Below are 19,982 nucleotides of genomic sequence, written 5' to 3' on the forward strand. Positions count from 1 at the left end.
ACGATTGCACCGCATTCTTTAATTGTTGTTTATCCCACAGTGAAAATATTAACTCTGCAATTTTCTTATTCAAAAGTAACAGCATGATTTTGCCTTTTCCGTTAACGAGTTCCATACTGCAATATACACGCGCTCAGTATGCATGGCCAGATGTGTCAGAGAAGCAAATGGCCAATCTACATTATGTTCATGTAGACTTTAAAATGACTGTTCAGAAAATCCCTGCACACATTTATGAATGTCGTTATCCCATATGCATACTGCACGAACTTTCGTACAAAGAAAATAAGGAAAATATTCCGCCCAAATTTGGCATGTTTGCCTTATTTTCAACACACAAAATGATTTGAATAGCAATGAAAAATTATGGGCATCATAGAGATAGAAATTAATTCAATATTTAAGGGATTTACAGAATAAAATCAATATTTATTTCTACTCTTTTTTTCTAATTCAATTGCCCATCTAAAATTATCAAGTCACCCTAGTTGACCAAAATTACAAATTTTCAATTTTTTCATTAAATTTCAGAAATTTCAGACATGAGACCGCTATTTCTAGGCTGTGTATACACAGCTGAAAACACCCAGAAAGTGCCGTTTCCGGCCATCTGGGGGCTTTTAGATTCCAAAAATTTTCTAGTACGCTCCGCGACAACCGATGGTGGTGCTCCGCTTAGATAGTCCTGCCGGCACTAAAACCATCCTGGGCAGAACCCTGTGGTGGGGATGGTGTGGGGTGGATATGTAGGGGCGGGGATGGTGTGGAGATGTAGGGGTAAGGTGGGGATGGGGTGGGGACTGTTTGGGGTGGAGATGTTGGGTTAAGGTGAGGTGAAGATGGGTTGGGGATAGGGGTTGGTATGGTGTGGGGTGGAGATGTAGAGGTGGGGTGATGTGGAGATGTAGGGGTGGGGTGGGGATGGTTTTGGGATGGAGATGTAGGGGTGGGGTGATGTGGAGATGTAGGGGTGGGGTGGGGATGGTTTTGGGATAGAGATGTAGGTTTGGGTGGGTATGATGTGGAGATGTAGGGGTGGGTGGGGATGTAAGGGTGGGGTGGAGATGTAGGGGTGGGGTGAGGTGGAGATATAAAAGTGGGGTGGAGATGTAAGGGCGGGGAGGGGATGGGGTGGCGATGGTGTGGGGTACAGATGTAGAGGTGGGGTGAAGTGGAGATGTGGGCTGGGGTGGACATGTAAGGATGGGGTGGAGGTGTAAGGGTGGGGTGGGGAGGGGGTGGGAGTGGTTTGGGGGTGGACATGTAAGGGTGGGGTGATATGGAGATGTAGGCGTGGGGTGGGGATGGTTTTGTGATGGATATGCAGGGGTGGGGTGATGTGGAGATGTAGGGGTGGGGATAGTTTTGGGATGGAGATGTAAGTGTGGGGTGGGTATGGTGTGGAGATGTAGGGGTGGGTGGGGATGTAAGGGTGGGGTGGAGATGTAGGAGTGGGGTGAGGTGGAGATATAGGGTGGGGTGGAGATGTAAGGGTGGGGTGGGGATGGGTATGGGAATGGCTTGGGGGTGGACATGTAAGGGTGGGGTGATATGGAGATGTAGGCGTGGGGTGGGGATGGTTTTGGGATGGAGATGTAGAGGTGGAGTGATGTGGATGTAAGAAGGGATGGATATGGCATGTAAAGATGGGGATGGGATGGGGTGGAGATGTAGGAGTAGGGTGAGGTGTAGATGTAGGAGTGGTGTGACATGGGTGGGGGATAGGGGTGGATATGGTGTGGGGTGGAGACGTTAGGTTGAGGTGAGGTCGAGATGTAGGGGTGGGGTGAGGATGGTGGGGATGGAGTGGGGTGGAGATGTAAGGGTAGGGTGGGGGTGGCAATGAGGATGGTGTGGGGTGGAGATGTAGGGATGGGGTGTAGGTGTAAGGGTGGGGTGGGGAGGGGGAATGGTTTGGGTGTGGACATGTAAGGGTGGGGTGATATGGAAATGTACGCGTGGGGTGGGGATGGTTTTGGGATGGAGATGTAGGGGTGGGGTGATGTGGAAATGTAGGGGTGGGGATAGTTTTGGGATGGAGATGTAGGTGTGGGTGGGTATGGTGTGGAGATGTAGGGGTGGGTGGGGATGTAAGGGTGGGGTGGAGATGTAGGGGTGGGGTGAGGTGGAGATACAGGGTGGGGTGGAGCTGTAAGGGTGGGGTGGGGATGGGTGTGGGAATGGTTTGGGGGTGGACATGTAAGGGTGGGGTGATATGGAGATGTAGGCGTGGGGTGGGGATGGTTTTGGGATGGAGATGTAGGGGTGGGGTGATGTGGAGATGTAGGGGTGGGGTGGGGATAGTTTTGGGATAGAGATGTAGGTGTGGGGTGAGGTGGAGATACAGGGTGGGGTGGAGCTGTAAGGGTGGGGTGGGGATGGGTGTGGGAATGGTTTGGGGGTGGACATGTAAGGGTGGGGTGAGGTGGAAATATAAGGGTGGGGTGGAGATGTAAGGGTGGGGAGGGGATAGGGTGGCGATGGTGTGGGGTACAGATGTAAAGGTGGGGTGAGGTGGAGATGTGGGGTGGGGTGCAGATGTAAGGGTGGGATAGAGATGTGAGGGGTGGGGATGGGGTGGGTATGGTTTGGAGTGGAGATGTAAGGGTGGGGTGGGGATGGGGGTGAGATGGTTTGGGGTGGAGATGTAAGAGTGGGGTGGGGATGGGGGTGAGATGGTTTGGGGTGGAGATGTAAGGGTGGGGTGGGGATGGGGGTGAGATGGTTTGGGGTGGAGATGTAAGAGTGGGGTGGGGATGGGGGTGAGATGGTTTGGGGTGGAGATGTAAGGGTGGGGTGGGGATGGGGGTGAGATGGTTTCGGGTGGAGATGTGAAAGTGGAGTGATGTAGAGATGTAAGAAGGGATGGGGATGGAGATGTAAGGGTGGGGATTGGATGGGGTGGAAATTTAGGAGTACGGTGAGGTGGAGATGTAGGGGTGGGGTAAGGATGGGGTGGGAATGGTTTGGGGGTAGACATGTAGGAGTGGGGTGATATGGAGATGTAGGGGTGGGGATGGTTTCAGGATGGAGATGTAGGGGTGGGGTGATGTGGAGATGTAGAGGTGGGGTGGGGATGGTTTTGGGATGGAGATGTAGGGGTGGGGTGATGTGGAGACGTAGAGGTGGGGTGGGGATGTAAGGGTGGGGTGAGATGTAGGGGTGGGGTGAGGTGGAGATATAGAGTGGGTGGAGATGTAAGGGTGAGGTGGAGATGTAGGGATGGGGTAATATTGGTTGGGGATAGGGGGTGGATAGAGTGTTGGTTGGAGATGTAAGGGTGAGGTGAGGTGGAGACGTAAAAATTGGTTAGGCATGGGGTGGGGATGGGGACGGTTTGGGGTGGAGATGTAGGGGTAGGGTGGGGTGAGGTGGAGATGTAGGGGTGGGGTGGAGATTGGGTGGGGACAAGGGGTAGGGTGGAGATGTAGGGTTAGGTGAGGTAAAGATATAAATGTTGGGTGGGGGTGGTTTGGGTGGAGATGTAAGGGTGGGGTGGGGATGGGGTGGGATGGTCTGGGGTGGAGATATAGGGGTGGAGGTGGAGATGTAGGGGTTGGGATCAGTTTGGTATGGGGTGGGTAGGGTGTCGGGTGGAGATGTAGGGGTAGGGATGGGGTAGGGATGGGGTAGGGATGGTGTGGGGTGGGGTGATGTAGGGGTGGGGTAAGGTGATGTAGGGGTGGGGATGGGTTGGGTATGGGGGTGGGTTGGTGTCGGGTGGAGATGAAGGGGTGGGATGATGTGTAAATGTAGGGGTGGGGTGGTGATACAGGTGTGGGGTGGGGCGAGTTGGAGATGTAAGGGTGGGGTGGAGATCGAGGTGGGGTGGGGTGGGGATGCGGTAGGGATAGTTTGGGGTGGAAATGTAGGGGTAGGGTGGGGTGGAGATGTAGGGGTAGGTGAGGTGGAGATGTAGGGTTGGGTGGGGGAGATGTAGGGGTGAGGTTAGGTGGAGATGTAGGGGTGGGGTGATATTAGTTGGGGATAGGGGTGGATATGGTGTGGGGTGGAGATGTAAGGGTGAGGTGAGGTGGAGACATAAGGGTTGGTCAGGGATGGGGTGTGGATGGGGTGGGGATGGTTTGGGGTGGAGATGTAGGAGTGGGGTGAGGTGGAGAAGTAGGGGTGGGGATGGTGTGAGATGATGTAGGGGTGGCGTGAGGTGGAGATGTAGGGGTGGGGATGGGGATGGGTTGGGGATGTAGGGTTCGGGTGGAGTTGGGTTGCGGATGGGGGTGGATATGGTGTGGGGTGGAGATTTAGGAGTCAGGTGACGTGGAAATGTAAATGTTGGGTGGAGATGGTTGGGGTGGAGATGTAAGCATGGGTGGGGATGAGGATGGTGTGGAGATGTAGGGGTGGGGTGGGGATGGGGTGGGGATGGTTTGGGGTGGAGATGTAGGGGTAGGGTGGGGTGGAGATGTAGGAGTGAGGTGAGGTGGAGATGTAGGGGTGGGGTAATATTGGTTGGGGATAGGGGGTGGATATAGTGTTGGGTGGAGATGTAAGGGTGAGGTGAGGTGGAGACATAAGGATTGGTCGGGCATGGGGTGGGGATGGGGGTGGGGACGGTTTGGGGTGATGTAGGGGTAGGGTGGGGTGAGGTGGAGATGTAGGGGTGGGGTGGAGATTGGGTGGGGACAGGGGGTGGGTATGGTGCCGGGTGGAAATGCAGGGGTGGGGTGAGGTGGAGATGTAGGGGTGGGGATAGGTTGGGGATGTAGGGTTGGGGAGGAGTTGGGTTGCGGATAGGGGTGGATATGGTATGGGGTGGAGGTTTAGGGGTTAAGTGACATGGATATGTAAATGTTGGGTGGGGATGGTTGGGGTGGAGATGTAAGCATGGGCGGGGATGGGGATGGTGTGGAGATGTAGGGGTGGGGTGGGGATGGGGATGGTTTGGGATGGAGATGTAGGGGTAGGGTAGGGTGGAGATGTAGGGGTGAGGTGAGGTGGAGATGTAGGGGTGGGGTGGAGATTTAGGCGTGGGGTGGAGAATGGTTGGGGACAGGGGTTGGGTATGGTGTCGGTTGGAGATGCAGGAGTGGGGTGAGGTGGAGATGTAGGGGTGGGGATGGTGTGAGATGATATAGGGGTGGGGTGAGGTGGAGATGTAGGGGTGGGGATGGGTTGGGGTGGAGATGTAGGGGTGGGGTGGAGTTACGTTGCGTATGGGGGTGGATATGGTGTGGGGTGGAGATGTAGGGGTTAGGTGAGGTAAAGATGTAAATGTTGGGTGGGGGTGGTTTGGGTGGAGATGTAAGGGTGGGGTGGGGATGGGGTGGGGATGGTCTGGGGTGGAGATATAGGGGTGGAGTGAGGTGGAGATGTAGGGGTGGGGATGGGTTGGGTATAGGGGTGGGTATGGTGTCGGGTGGAGATGTAGGGGTGGGGATGGGTTGGGTATTGGGGTGGGTTGGTGTCGGGTGGAGATGTAGGGGTGGGATGATGTGTAAATGTAGGGGTGGGGTGGAGATATAGGTGTGGGGTGGGGCGAATTGGAGATGTAAGGGTGGGGTGGAGATGGAGATGTAAGGGTGGGGTTGGGTTGGGGATGGGGTGGAGATGTAAGAGTGGGGTGAGGTGGAGATGTAGGGGTGGGGTGGAGATCGAGGTGGGGTGGGGTGGGGATGCGGTAGGAATAGTTTGGGGTGGAGATGTAGGGGTAGGGTGGGGTGGAGATGTAGGGATAGGTGAGGTGGAGATGTAGGGGTGGGGTGATATTAGTTGGGGATAGGGGGTGGATATGGTGTGGGGTGGAGATGTAAGGGTGAGGTGAGGTGGAAACGTAAGGGTTGGTCAGGGATGGGGTGGGGATGGGGTGGGGATGGGTTGGGGTGGAGATATAGGGGTGGGGTGGAGTTGGGTTGCGGATGGGGGTGGATATGGTGTGGGGTGGAGATGTAGGGGTTAGGTGAGATGGAGATGTAAATGTTGGGTGGGGATTGTTGGGTCGGAGATGCAAGGGTGGGGTGGGGATGGGGTGGGGATGGGGTGGGGTGGAGATATAGGGGTGGGGTGAGGTGGAGATGTAGGGGTGGGGATGGTGTGGGGTGGAGATGTAGGGGTGGGGTGAGGTGGAAATGAGGGGGTGGAGTTGGAAAAGGGTGCATAAAACGATCACTGCAATCGTTTTTTAAACCAACGATCGCACTGCATTCTTTAATTGTTGTTTATCCCACGGTAAAAATATTAACTGTGCAATTTTCTTATTCAAAAGTAACAGCATGATTTTGCCTTTTCCGTTAACGAGTTCCATACTGCAATATACACGCGCTCAGTATGCACGTGACACATGGCCAGATGTGTCAGAGAAGCAAATGGCCAATCTACATTATGTTCATGTAGACTTTAAAATGACTGTTCAGAAAATCCCTGCACACATTTATGAATGTCGTTATCCCATATGCATACTGCACGAACTTTCGTACAAAGAAAATAAGGAAAATATTCCGCCCAAATTTGGCATGTTTGCCTTATTTTCAACACACAAATGATTTGAATAGCAATGAAAAATTATGGGCATCATAGAGATAGAAATTAATTCAATATTTAAGGGATTTACAGAAAATCAATATTTATTTCTACTCTTTTTTCTAATTCAATTGCCCGTCTAAAATTATCACCTCACCCTAGTTGACCAAAATTACAAATTTTCAATTTTTTTATTAAATTTCAGAAATTTCAGACATGAGATCGCTAATTCTAGGCTGAAAACACCCAGAAAGTGCCGTTTCCGGCCATCTGGGGGCTTTTAGATTCCAAAAATTTTCTAGTACGCTCCGCGACAACCGATGGTGGTGCTCCGCTTAGATAGTCCTGCCGGCACTAAAACCATCCCGGGCAGAACCCTGTGGTGGGGATGGTGTGGGGTGGATATGTAGGGGTGGGGATGGTGTGGAGATGTAGGGGTGGGGTGGGGATGGGGTGGGGACTGTTTGGGGTGGAGATGTTGGGTTAAGGTGAGGTGAAGATGGGTTGGGGATAGGGGTTGGTATGGTGTGGGGTGGAGATGTAGGGGTGGGGTGATGTGGAGATGTAGGGGTGGGGTGGTGATGGCTTGGGGTGGAGATGTAGGGGTGAGTGGGGATGGGGATGGTGTGGGGTGGAGATGTAAGGGTGGGGTGATGTGGAGATGTAGGGGTGGGGTGGATGGTTTGGGATGGAGATGGAGGGGTGGGGTGGGGATGGTGTGGGGTGGAGATGTAGGATGGGGCGAGGTGGAAATGAGGGGGTGGGGATAGGGGTGGTTATGGTGTGGGGTGGAGATGGAGGGCTGGGGTGAGGTGGAGATGTAGGCGTGGAGTGGGGATAGATTGGGGATGGATTGAGGTGGAGATGTAAGGGTGGGGTGAGGTGGAGATGTAGGGGTGGGGTGGTGATGGCTTGGGGTGGAGATGTAGGGGTGAGTGGGGATGGGGATGGTGTGGGGTGGAGATGTAAGGGTGGGGTGAGGTGGAGATGTAAGGTTGGGGTGGAGATGGAGATGTAGGGGTGGGGTGGGGATGGGAAGGTTTGGGGTGGGGATGGGGTGGAGATGTGGGGTAGGGTGAGGTGGAGATGTAGGGGTGGGGTGAGGTGGAGATGTAGGGGTGGGGTGGAGATGGGTTGGGATAGGGGTGGATATGGTGTGGGGTGGAGATGTAGGGGTGAGGTGAGGTGGAGATGTAAGGGTGGGGTGGGGATGGGGGTGCGGTGGGGATGGTTTGGGGTGGAGATGTAAGGGTAGGGTGGAGGTGGACATGTAGGGGTGGGGGGATGGGTTGGGGATAGGGGTGGGTATGGTGTGGGGTGGAGATTAAGGGGTGGGGTGAGGTGGAGATGTACGAGTGGGGTGGGGATAGATTTGGGATGGATTGAGGTGGAGATATTGGGGTGGTGATGGTGTGGGGTGGAGATGTAGGGGTGGGGGAGGTGGAGAAATGTAGGGTGGAGTGGGGATAGGGTGGGGATTGGTTGGGGATACAGGGTGGGTATGGTGTGGAGATGTAAGAGTGAGGTGAGGTGGAGATTTAAGGGTGGGGTGGGGGTGGGGATGGGGTGGGGATGGGTTGGAGATAAGTGTGGGGTGGGGATGGGTTGGTGAGATGGGTGTGGATAGGTGTGGGCAACTAGTGAATTTTGGCAGTCGTGGTGACTATCAATAAATCTTCACGACTGTTTGCATTGTTTATTTATCCACTACATGTAAATACCCATGTCCGCGGTTGCATAAGAAAACATGGGGTTCATTTTGGATGATGTCACTGTGCGTTTCACTTTTTTCCATTTGGATGGTTGGACTTTTAGGCTTTTGTGAATGAAATATGATGCTTTATTTAAGATAAAAACTTTTGTCAGAAACGCTTGTGATATTCTTTCTTTGCTTCTCTGCTTTACAACCACTTTTTTGGAAGGAAACCTTTAATAATCATTCCACAATGCGATCAACAACTTTGCAGAGGTAAAAAGCACACAGTGCTTACGTCTGACTGGTGCCCGACCCGCGACACAGTGCTACGATTGCAACAGTGAAGGACAGGGACCTGTTTATGGCTGGACTGCATGCATTTGCGCACTGAATCAGGCTGCGGGCTCCCTTCGGCTGTCAAGTCTGATGTTCGTAAACATGTCCAATAAACATTGATGGAGAAGGGAATTAGAGACAGATTTGATCCACGAACATGATTTCATATTTTCTGTGTATGTATTCAATGTTTTAATGTCTTTATTTCTAGTTTGCACAGCTCTCTCAAGAGACGATACACTCATGTAGAGAAGCGAATTTTCAAGAAGTTTTATGTCCACGTGGTTTTGTGGTTCGTTGCCCGTGCAGACCCGACTCATGCCCAGTCCAGCCACGCTTCTTCTGAACGATACATGCCATCGGGACTTCAGTTTTTGTACAATTTTAAGAATCAACGGCTTCAGATATATTTTTACAAATGATCAACGCAAGTTTGGCACTTTTGAGAGTTTCCATTTCGACAGCTTACTTCCAAACTTCCAAACCACTTCTGTGTTGTTGGCAGTGAGACAAAAATTAAACTGCTTGAAATTTCATATTAAAGGAATTATTCCTACATGTTTCGGCAGACTAGTTTCATGCAGAACACGGATTTATCTTTCCCCAATGCATGCAACAGTACCATCACTTTCATGGTGTTTTACGTACAACACGTACAGTACATGTAAATGTACATTGCATGCTTAAGCAGTGCACATGATAGTTCACCTGAATGCTAATGAGTTTACAATCATGCATGATGCATGTCGACGGGAGAGGTGCGTCCTGGATGGTCAGTCACATTCACATGACTTGGATACTTCCATTTCTTCAAGGGGAGGGATGAAACCCTATTTTTATCTAAACAACATCGGGAAAGCTTATAACGAATAAAATATTTTTATATCACTTTGCACAGAAAGTAATTATTACCATATGCATACAAAACTTTTTTATTTCACAAATGTTTATACATTAAAAATTAAACAACAGAAACAACAAAGGATCACTATGTTGGTCAATGAACTCAACTGGGCACCGTATAGTTTACAAATCAGCCTTTCCATGGCAGAGGAATTATAGGAAAATTTGGAACCGCACATCACAAACATTAAACAGTGATTTGCAAAATAACATTTGTGACAAGTAAAAAAGACTCTATCACGGTGTGCACATTCATCGCCAATCCTTTTTTACTTCACAGACATGCATAAAAATGCAACGATTTTGAGGCTTAATGCACAGATGCATGGCCCCGCTCATGAATAATAATATCTTCAAGCAAGAAGGAATCATGTTTACGCCGTGTCTAGTGCAACCATGTCCAGAGCGGACTCTACTAGTCGCGGCTGTGATGCACTGGCACCAGGCCCACACGACTCAACTAGTTGCAGCTGCACAACTACTGCGACTAGTTGACAATACCATCGAGAAAGGAAACAAGGTATTGTTGGTCACTCACGTCTATCAGGTTATGTAGCGTGTGCGAATCGACTAGCCAAGCTCGGTGTACAAACTTTACATAGGTATGGGCAGCGTGTGGCTGCTCCATGAATACACATGGCGCAGGGCTGCATGCTCTGCACGCTGTGGGGCCTGGCCGGCACTCTATTGCGTAGTTACGGGCACGTACACATACATGTACAGTCGCGGGCGCCGCGGGCTATACGCTATGTATAAGTTCCAGCCACTAGTTGTGGCACAGTCCGACTAGTCGCCGCGTCACAACTAGTCGACTATCTGGAAATTGATAGTCGTGACCACAAACACCTTTTGGTATTGGTGACTAGTCGACTAGTCACACAGGCCCAGTGTGGGAGACGGGTGTGGTGTGGGGTAGAGATGTGGTGGAGGATGAGTGTGAGATGAGGTGGAAATGGGGAAGGGATGAATCTACTTTACAATCTCACCCTGTTGGACATGATGTCCAGGAAATTATTGAAGACCTGGTTGGTGACGGCCAGCAAGCAGTCCCACATCCCGGCCTTGTCCTGGATGATGGCCATATCCTCTAGGTACTCGAACATGGTGCAGAAGCTGGGGGCATCCTCATGGAGGACCCGCAGTGTCTCTAGCTGGTAGACAGAGAGCAGGTAGGTGCACTGGGCAAAGTCCAGCTTGTTGACATAGGGCACGATCTCGGCCGGCGAGCAGAGCAGGGTCAGGATGGTTTGTCGCAACTCGTTCAGATCATTCTGGGGGTGGGGAAAGATTCAGCGAAAACAATGTTTCATGAAAAATTTCTCAAAACTGGAGAGCTTCAATGGAACTTAGTGGTTTGTTCTGAACCAGAGGGTCTCCTAAATACATTGAAAAACAGTGGAGTCTTGGGGAAGGGAAGATTACATTAAACCGAGTGTAACACACAAGAGATGGGTGGACCTTGTACGAAAAAAAGCAAGACAGTATTACAGATATGAACATCTGTGTTGCTATGGAGTTTTCAAAGCAAAAAACAGTATTAGAACAAATTCTGGAGTTCTGGAACATCCTTGACAAGTTCTGAGACAAATTGGACACTGAGCACAGCAGCCTTGAAGTAAATTTACTGTTTTGAAACAAATCCCCAAAACTCATGTTTGATCTGGTCCAGGTAAGCATGGATCAACTTCTGTTCACAAACAACTTACATAAGACACGCTGTCATTCCTCAGAGCGGAGGTGTACTGCAGCTGAGACCGAAGATGCTCTCCTTGGAAGGAGGTGAGAAGTGGTGACTTGACGGCGATGATGCAGACTCCTTCGTACCACTCGCGAGGCCACAAACCTGTCAAGAGAGAACAGAATTTTAGTTAATAAGAATCGCAAACCAAATTAACCGAATGAGTCAAAAGTGGCCAAAGTCACTAATATGAGTTTAACAACCTTTAAAAGAAATTGTGCAGAATGTAAAATGACAGGAACCCCAATATCTTTCCCAACATAATATTCACTTTCACTGGAGCAAAAAATTTAGTGACAAATCAAAATAAAGAGCTCCTTTTGCTGTTTAAATGTCAGCTGACACACAATTACTGCAGAAAAGTGGCTTTAAAGACTCATTTCATGGGATCTGGCCACGATTATGCAACCACAGGCTCCAAAATGGCCAGACTAACACTCTGTGAGAAAAAACAGAGAACCCATTTTCCCCCTCATGAAATGTCACGTATACCCATCCGTGACTGTTTGCCTGTACCTGAGTCTTCAACAGCAAATCCCATTACTACGGTGTAAAGCCAAAAATCTCGGAAGAGCTTTAGAAGTCTTGGCTTCAGGACTCGGATTGGCGGAAGCCTCCTTATCAGCTAGAAAGACAGACAGTACAATATCATATGACTCAATATAATAAAAATGGAAACAACTTCGATGCCGAGTTTATTCAGTAAACTATTTATATTTATGTACATCTCTTCGTCCAACACTGCATTTCAATAGAGCCAATTAAAGGATGAAGTGACAGTTAAGAAGACAATGAAGAAATGTTCAGTTTAAGGGGTGGGAGGAAAACGCCGGATTAATATTCTGGGGAAAACCCACGGAATCCAGCAGGGACTGAAAACCCAATCCACACGCTGACCTACGTGGGAGTCGAACCCAGGTCGCAGAGGTGGAAGGTGAAGAAAGAGCCACTACGCCAAGCTGACTCCCTATTAATTGTTAAAGGTATAAGGAGTGACTTCAAAATGTGCAACATTCTGTAATCCAATGTATCGGTATGTCTGACTATACGTGCCAGAACACTTTACAATGCTGGTCATGTGAATGCAGGTTTTTTGGCAACAGTTTTTTGGGGCTGGTATTTTGTATCCCTGAAACCACCCAAGCTCCCTGGGAGTGTACCGTTCTGCCCATTTTGGGCACACACGGCTAAACACGGTAACCATCTCCGCCCTCAAAGACACCCCTTCATACCCCCTGGGTGGGGAGAGTCACATGGCATTGAGACCTATATCTATGAGACCCAGTCCAACATATTGATTAGAGTATACCTTAGGGAACTCTGGACAACATTCCATTAACCACTTCGTGCCGGGGCATTTTTCAACGTTGAGGATGCTGGGCCAGCATGACTATCATTTTTTCCGTTTTCAAAATCCTTCAACAATTCATCATTCCATTTAACAGTCATTTACAGCCGCACGGAGTAATCTTTAGGCAGTTGACAGGTGACCTTCATTGACGACCGAATATTTCAGCCAGGCCTGCAGCCTTGTAAACAGAGCCCAGATTGTGCGGTGTTATACAACTGTCTTTTGTTCACGAACCTGGCTCAGTGCACTGCTGACCTCTTTTCAATAGGGGCCAGATTAGCATGCAGCGCTGCTCTGTGGCTCATCGCTGCGGTGGTGGAGAGCTTTTGTCCCCGGTGGTAATCCGCTTGCTCTAAATATCCCAGACCCTGGTATACGGTTTCAAAATAATGCTGGATTATCACCACTTTTGAGAGTGAAAAATGCCGGTAATGCCCAGCAGCCTGGTCTTTTGTTCGGAGTACGGTCTTTTGTTACAGGGCCCTGTTTCCTTTGTCCGAGTTCGGAGACCCCGGCCACACATATAAACCATACGGCTCCGATTTCGGAGTCCCCGGCTGGTAGTGGTTAATGATCCAAACACTAATTGCTGAATTTTCATATTGTGCAATTCTCAGCGATTTATTGGTATTATTTTATCTTATGTGGTGTGTAAAATACTTTTCAAACGGGTCTTTTATCAATAATTTTGATTCCCTAATGTAATTCAAGTATTGTAATTAGTGGTTGTTTTTCCATTTCTTTTACTGTAAACCAAACTTTCACATCGTATGACTTCACGTCGGGTACAGTGTGAAAATTTAAATAAACCAGAATGAACGAATGCGCAACTTCCGTTATCAATAAGTGGACCAGAAAGGATTCAAAATTACCACCACAAAGTGATGAAGAGTAAAAGACCGTGACTTACCGTCGCCAACACGGGGATGAGAATGCCCAGGTTACCGGCGCTGCTGGAGGCCTTGATGGCAAAGGACGAGCGCTCGCTGGCCCGCCGGCCCTCCAGACCAAGCTGGACGAAGAGCTCCAATAGACGGACCAGCAGTTCCTGCTGCTCCTGGTCCCCTTGCAAAGAACCGGCTATGTTGGACAGGGCGTTCATGACTGCCAGCGAGCAATGCCTAGGAAGAGATGGGGCGGAGGGCTGGGATCAGAACATGTGAACATGACCCACAGTGTGGCACTGTTTTAGCTCATTCTCGATTGTTTTAATCACATGGTGCCGGGGTTTCTGGAACCAGACTCCTTAGATTTATACACATTGCAGGGCTGCCCAAAATTGGATAAAAGAGCTGGGCCTTGGAACAAAAGACCAAGCTGCTAGGAATTGCCAACATTTTTTTCAGTAGTTAACAGCCGAGGAAATCCATCATTGTTTTGAACGATTATACCACTGTTTGTGGCATTCAGCACGTGCAGATTACCATCGGGGACAAAAGTGCTCCAGCACTCCAGGGATGAGTGATACAATACCGCTGCACGCTAGTCTGGTCTGCATTTGAAAAGACACAAGCAGTGCACTGAGCCAGTTTCAGGAACAAAAGAAAATTACATAACACCACACAGTCTGGGCTCTCTTTGCAAGGCAGCAGGCCTGGCTGAAATAATCGGGCATCAATAGATGTTGTCTGTCGGATTAAAGTAGCCACAGTCATTCATGTGGGTGTAAACGACCAGTAAAGGAAGTTATGAATTTTTGAAGAATTTTGAAAATGGAAAAATCTTGAAAATCCCCCCCCGGGTATACATCATGCAACTTCAAATTAAACCCGGCAGCATATGGTTAATCTCTCTGACCTCTAAACTTGTGATGACAACTTGGAACTAGTTTGGTTTGGACTGAACCAGTCAAACTTGAACATCCCCCCATGAATTTGTTTTCTTCATCTGATGACAGAGCTTACCTGTATCTGTGGGAATTATTGGAGCTGTCTGGGGTATAGGCAGCAGACCCGGCCTCCACACTGATCTGAATAAACATGTTCATCACTTCCAGGTAGATACCGGACTAAAACCAGAAACATAACAACAAAAAAAAGTAAAAAAAACAAGCTTTTAGTACTCAAGTTGCTTTAACATAAAACACAATTAAAAAGAACCACAAAAAACAACATTTCTCTGCTTTTTCAAGATGAATTGGCCCAAAATTGTAATTCTTCCAACTGACATGATCGTTGTAAGACCTTGCTTTCTGTAAATGACCTTTAGTATTGTGTACTATATCATGAAATCAACTAAGCGTTCATCTGCGGTTTGTTGGCGTTCTCGCCGATCAGTCCGTCGTTGTCAAGGAGGGCGGGAATCCGCAGATTGGATGGCGGTGTGCGCTCTTGTATAGCTAAGTTAATGAGCAGGGCAGGCCGTGTGCCTGTCTTCGCAACAATGGATGCAATGAAACATGACCAACCTCATGAATACAGATGGCAGGACGCAGAATGTCCGTCCTTCAAATACAGTATGGCAAAAGTTCTGATACATTATTCGTGCATTTTATTGACAGGAATAGGCATTCTTCGATCAAAATGTATCAGTTTTTGTTCGTTTTGCAAAGTGTGCATGAAAACAAAAACCAGTCATATACAAATCGTCTCGGCCAGAGCTCTTATAAAATGACACAGAGGGCACGAACGCAGGTACCACGCTTCCTGCCGTGATAATATTTTGCTAGCCAAAGATAAAAATTCCTACTTGCAGTTTATCTCCTCTGTAGGTCTGTCCCTTGATTTTTGTTACCCCTTATTATAGTTGCCCTGTGGTTCACATCATTTTGCCATTATTGGATATAAATCAGTCTTTTTAAAGAAATCAGGAAATATTTGAAAGCCATTCACTGAGACACCCAATCGAACAAATGTTGACATGGTGGTACAGTTGCTAAGCGATGTGGCTCCAAAATCAGCACCTTGATTGGTCCACGAAAATGTTGGGGCGGTCCAGACATCGCAAATGACCAATCTACACCTGGAGCAAGACCCAAGACAATATCTCGTTGATCGCCTTTTGTAAATATTTTGTGGTTTCCTCGATCATCGTTTAGTCTTTCTCCAAGACCCCAGTGCTACATGTAAATGGCAAATCGTGCAGAATGGGTCCTCTTTATGGTTAGCACTCTGTTTAGCAAGTCCAAAACCCTGGAAGGGTGCTCAACAAAACTAATCACTGACGCCAGGAATTGAGACTGATATCCTGACAGCTGTGCGCCTGCATGACTTTCCCACGCTTTTTCCTTGACATTGGCCCAAATCTGCCATAAACAACTGTTTGCTGAGTATAGGTTGAACATGTAAAAGGCAAAATGGGGCTAGAAAACTGGTTTTAAAAGTGCTTGATTACGTAATCTTGTCGTGCTCCTCAGTAAAAACTGAACCAAAATAATCAGACATGGCACTTTCAAACCAAACTTGATAAAAAAAGCCTACACACCACGAAAAATAGATAACAAGTTTGACAAATTTGACACAGCAAACCTCGGCACGCGTGCGTGTTTGGACATACGATGGGCCACATCACATGATTATTGTAAAAAAACATGTGGTGAGAATTCACTAATAATTAACAGAGAAGATGCAATGTACGGCATTTCCGCGGCTCAACAATGATATATTCTCACTACATCCGATTATGCTTATGTATATTCAGATAATATCATGTGCGTCAATCTCCAAAAGCTCCGCCTTCATGTTCCACATAAGGCCAATGATGCTTAAATAGCTGTAAAAGAGGATGTTTGATCGGATGCATGTTGATCGTAGGAGGACTCGTGCTCAATCTTGAGGCAACCCCGGAGAGAAGCCGATTTTACCAGGCAGACCAGCGCACACGCAACCAGATTTTGTGAGCGAGGTGGCCTATAAACTTGTCTTTCATTGTACGTATACATTGTGATAGCATTTTCAAGATTCCTAACTAGTAGGTGTTCCAAAATCTCAAATAACAAAATGCCGTTATTCGTAAATCGCCCCTTTGGCAACTTGAATGTACATATGTGCCCATGTTTTTAATGTATGATGGAATTGTTTTATGGCAAAAGAACGAAACTACGAAAGCGTTCGAATCCGAACTAAAATTTAACCATAAACGTACTAATCCAGATGATCACACAATAAATCATATTTTGAAATGTCAGTAACAATTGTAAAACAAACTTCACAAAACTGGGATTGAATTCTGCGCCCGCGTCGTGCCTGCTGTTCGGGAAAAATTGGTGGTTTCGCTGTTGATGGGATACGCTCGCTGACTGTTTTCGGACGACTTTACTATCTGAGGCAATCTAGTGGCAGCGTGAACAAGAATTTTGCATGCTCGTACAAGTTTGCTGACGATCGAATTTTGTTTCGCTGCAGTGACGAGAAACATATTGCTGCTATTAGTTGTTTATGTTTGGTACAAAATTATTAAAGCCATTCCTTCCATGGTCTATTGCAGGCCGAAAGTAGCCTAGTAGCAATTTTTTTCCCGACCTGGGAATCTGCGGAATATAGGGCGTATTCATGAGACTGGTAATTTACTTAAACCTTGCATATTGCGTTCCGTCCGCGGGTGCGCCCAGTTGTCAAGGGGTCTTTTGTTTGGCAGGGACTGGCGTGCTCTCCGTTATCCCGCGGGATGTCCGCGGCGCGGAATAGTTAGTCAATTTCGCGATGCCGCCTAAATGACCCGATCTATTTAGGATGGATTCCCTTACATACATGTACGTACATACCAAGTTTCAACAAGTCGGGTTGGCAAGGTAGTCGGGTTGGCAAGGTAGTTCTTTCCTCGCCTTCCACCTCTGTGGTCCCGGGTTCAATTCCTGGCCCAGTCCACATGTGGATTGGGTTTTCAGTCCCTACCTGACTCCGTGGGTTTTACCCAGAATATTCCTCTGGGGTTTTCCTCCCACCTCTAAAACTGTAACTGCTTCTTACTGTCTCCTCTTTACTGATGTTGGTGAATGTGGGTCATTTGGCAGCTGCCCGAGGAGCCCTTGTATGCCATAGGCTCAACCATGTTTAAATGTATTCATTATTCTACGCTTAATGTCATCATTGTACAGTACATTTAAACATGTCTATATGAAATTTGGGCTTTATAAATGAATAAATTATTATTATTAAAACAAGATTGGTCATTGAACAGCCAAGAATCAACTCCTCTGGCTTTTTTAAATGTCATCACAGAGTTGAAAACTCACATGGTCCAGCTTGGACAAGTTAAAACACTCGCCTCGCCGAGGGATCAGAGGAGATTGACAGACTTACCTGTCCCGTCAGCAGCATGCACCCAAGCATGTCCACGATCACCTCATCCAGCTTGGAGGCCGGGTTGCAGAACTGTTGCTGGAAGATCTGCTGCACACTCTCCATGGTGGGTGGGATGTCCTTCAGCGCTACGGCCACGTGGCCCAGCGTCAGCACGGCGTTGTGGGACTTGAGGGCCAGCTTCTCCGCCCCGGCTTCCGTCAGGTACAGGGTGTTGGAGACCGAGGCCAGAAAGGCCTGCACGCAGTTGGGGTTCTCTTGGAGGCCAGCTTGCAATGACCTGGTGACATATGTTGAAAAATGGTGCAGTAGTTCACTACTTTTTCTTGCAAATGTGACCCAACTTTACAGAATGAGTCACAAGTCACCAGAGCCATTTAGCCATTTCAAGGTTAAAGACATTTAAAAGAATCTTGCAATAGGAACAGACAAATATTTTTTTCAAAATGTGTATTTCCTCAGAGCTCAATTTGCTCTTTCTAACGCAGACTAAAGCAAATTACTTATGACTCGGTTTGTAAGATTGTCACAGCTATCAAATACTGTGCACTGTAACTGCCACGGTGTAGTACTGTACAGAAGGAGGAATGGTTGAACATGTTTGCAAAGTTGAAAACTTAGCATTAAGGGCAAAATCTGGAAGTGGCTCTTCAACATCAAAAACAGCTAATCAAGAAGAACTGAATTTTTAACTTAACCGCTTGTTGCAGGGGACCCATTTTCGAGCACATAGGCTTTATACACAAAGCCGGGGAGCCCAAAACCAGAACAAAAGAGCTAGGCCTTGTGACAAAGACCGTGCATTACCGACATTTTTTCACTCTCAATAGTGGAGATGATCCAGCCTTGTTTTGAAACAGTATACCACGGCAGGCCTCAAATTTCACAACAGCCACGACGGCCATGGCTGTCGTGCCCTCCCATTTGGCCGTGGTGCCTCCCAAAAGTGATTGCGTTTCACTGCCAAGATGGCAGTGCCCTTTTTTTCTCTTGGCCGTCGTGCCCTAAACAAGCATACCGACTGGCCCTGTTCAGCGAGGCACACGGAAAGCGGCATACACATCGTTCCTTGATTGCTCACATTCGACTGGAACACCATGCCCGCCGTGCATGTATTCACTTGCACAAATCATCCCATAATTCTTTGCGAGCTGTCACAGTGGTGAAAACATGTGCGCAAAACTCTATGCATAAAACGAAGCTGCTCTGGTTCCCGCCGCGCCACACCCATGCAAAAGAATGCATCATGCAAATGTAGCAACCAGTACCAGTCTGTACTGTACATGTACTGCATGTACTCTACATAAACACTCTTCATTGGCCGTATGCGTTGTGAATGCAAAAGGCCGGCTGCAGGCCGGAAAGACACCGATGTTATGTTGCAGCATGGTTGCAGGATAGGAGGTTTTATTTATGTCTGTATTTTCTCCGTTCATGAGAAATTTGAGGGTGTTCTGCTCATTTTAGCGCCCGCTGGTGTAGATGAATCACGTCCGCTTACCACGCGATGGCCTACACCATTACCTAATTACTGCATTAGGTCATATACGGACATTGTTGGCTGGTTTGCCGTCGTGATTGTGTGAATTTTTCAAAATTTTCTTGTGTATTGCCATATGTAAAAATTTTTACTTAGATTAAGACAGGTGTTCATCACTTCTTGAGATACTTTTGGAAGCTTTCCTCCCCACTGATGCCATTCAATCAGCACAAAATTGCCCCCAAACAAAAAAATGTTCTAACCTACTGACCCAATTTTTGAGAGGCACATTGCATGCACAGCACAACTACATGTAGGCCTATCACAATGTATGTTCTTTGGCCTAATAAAATACTGCACGTATGCAGTAGGCCTTAGTTAAATCATGGAGGAAAAGAAGCAAATTTATGACACGGCCTGCCCGAAGGGGCAAACTAAAAAACAAAACAAAAAAATTCTCATGGCCTGCTCCCGAACAAGGATTGCTCAATGCGGCTGCGTGTGCGGTTCTGGTAGGACCAGGAAAAAGGTATATTTTGACATCAGACATTGCATGTTACAACTCTAGCTTTTATATAATATGGCAGATCAAAAGATGGTAATAGCAGAACAAAATTGATTGTGTTATTACATTTTGTCCGAGCATTTTTTTGGTCTAATGTGGCGTGCTCTGTCCGTATCCTACTTTTTCTTTACACCTGAAAAATTTTCATACTGATAAGAAAAAATTGGGATGGCATTAATGCCCTCATGTTTGGCAT

At 47.9% G+C, this 19,982-nt stretch overlaps 1 protein-coding gene across 1 annotated transcript in view; it reads right to left on the bottom strand.

Annotated features, from left to right (window-relative positions):
• LOC110989424 (phosphatidylinositol 4-kinase alpha-like) overlaps nt 1-19,982 on the bottom strand; it is a 63,535-nt gene that overhangs the window by 25,658 nt on the left and 17,895 nt on the right. The window contains exons 11-16 of the mRNA XM_087140967.1: nt 17,742-18,021; nt 14,406-14,509; nt 13,412-13,622; nt 11,667-11,775; nt 11,119-11,255; nt 10,399-10,683 (exon numbers count right to left, since the gene is read on the bottom strand). Of these exons, the coding sequence (XP_086997093.1) occupies nt 10,399-10,683; nt 11,119-11,255; nt 11,667-11,775; nt 13,412-13,622; nt 14,406-14,509; nt 17,742-18,021 (1,126 nt within the window). The remainder of the gene's footprint in view (nt 1-10,398; nt 10,684-11,118; nt 11,256-11,666; nt 11,776-13,411; nt 13,623-14,405; nt 14,510-17,741; nt 18,022-19,982) is intronic.

The sequence above is a fragment of the Acanthaster planci genome, linkage group LG09 (assembly GCF_054643075.1).
Source record: "Acanthaster planci isolate LZ-2023a linkage group LG09, COTS_SCS, whole genome shotgun sequence".
NCBI classification, from domain to species: Eukaryota; Metazoa; Echinodermata; class Asteroidea; order Valvatida; family Acanthasteridae; genus Acanthaster; species Acanthaster planci.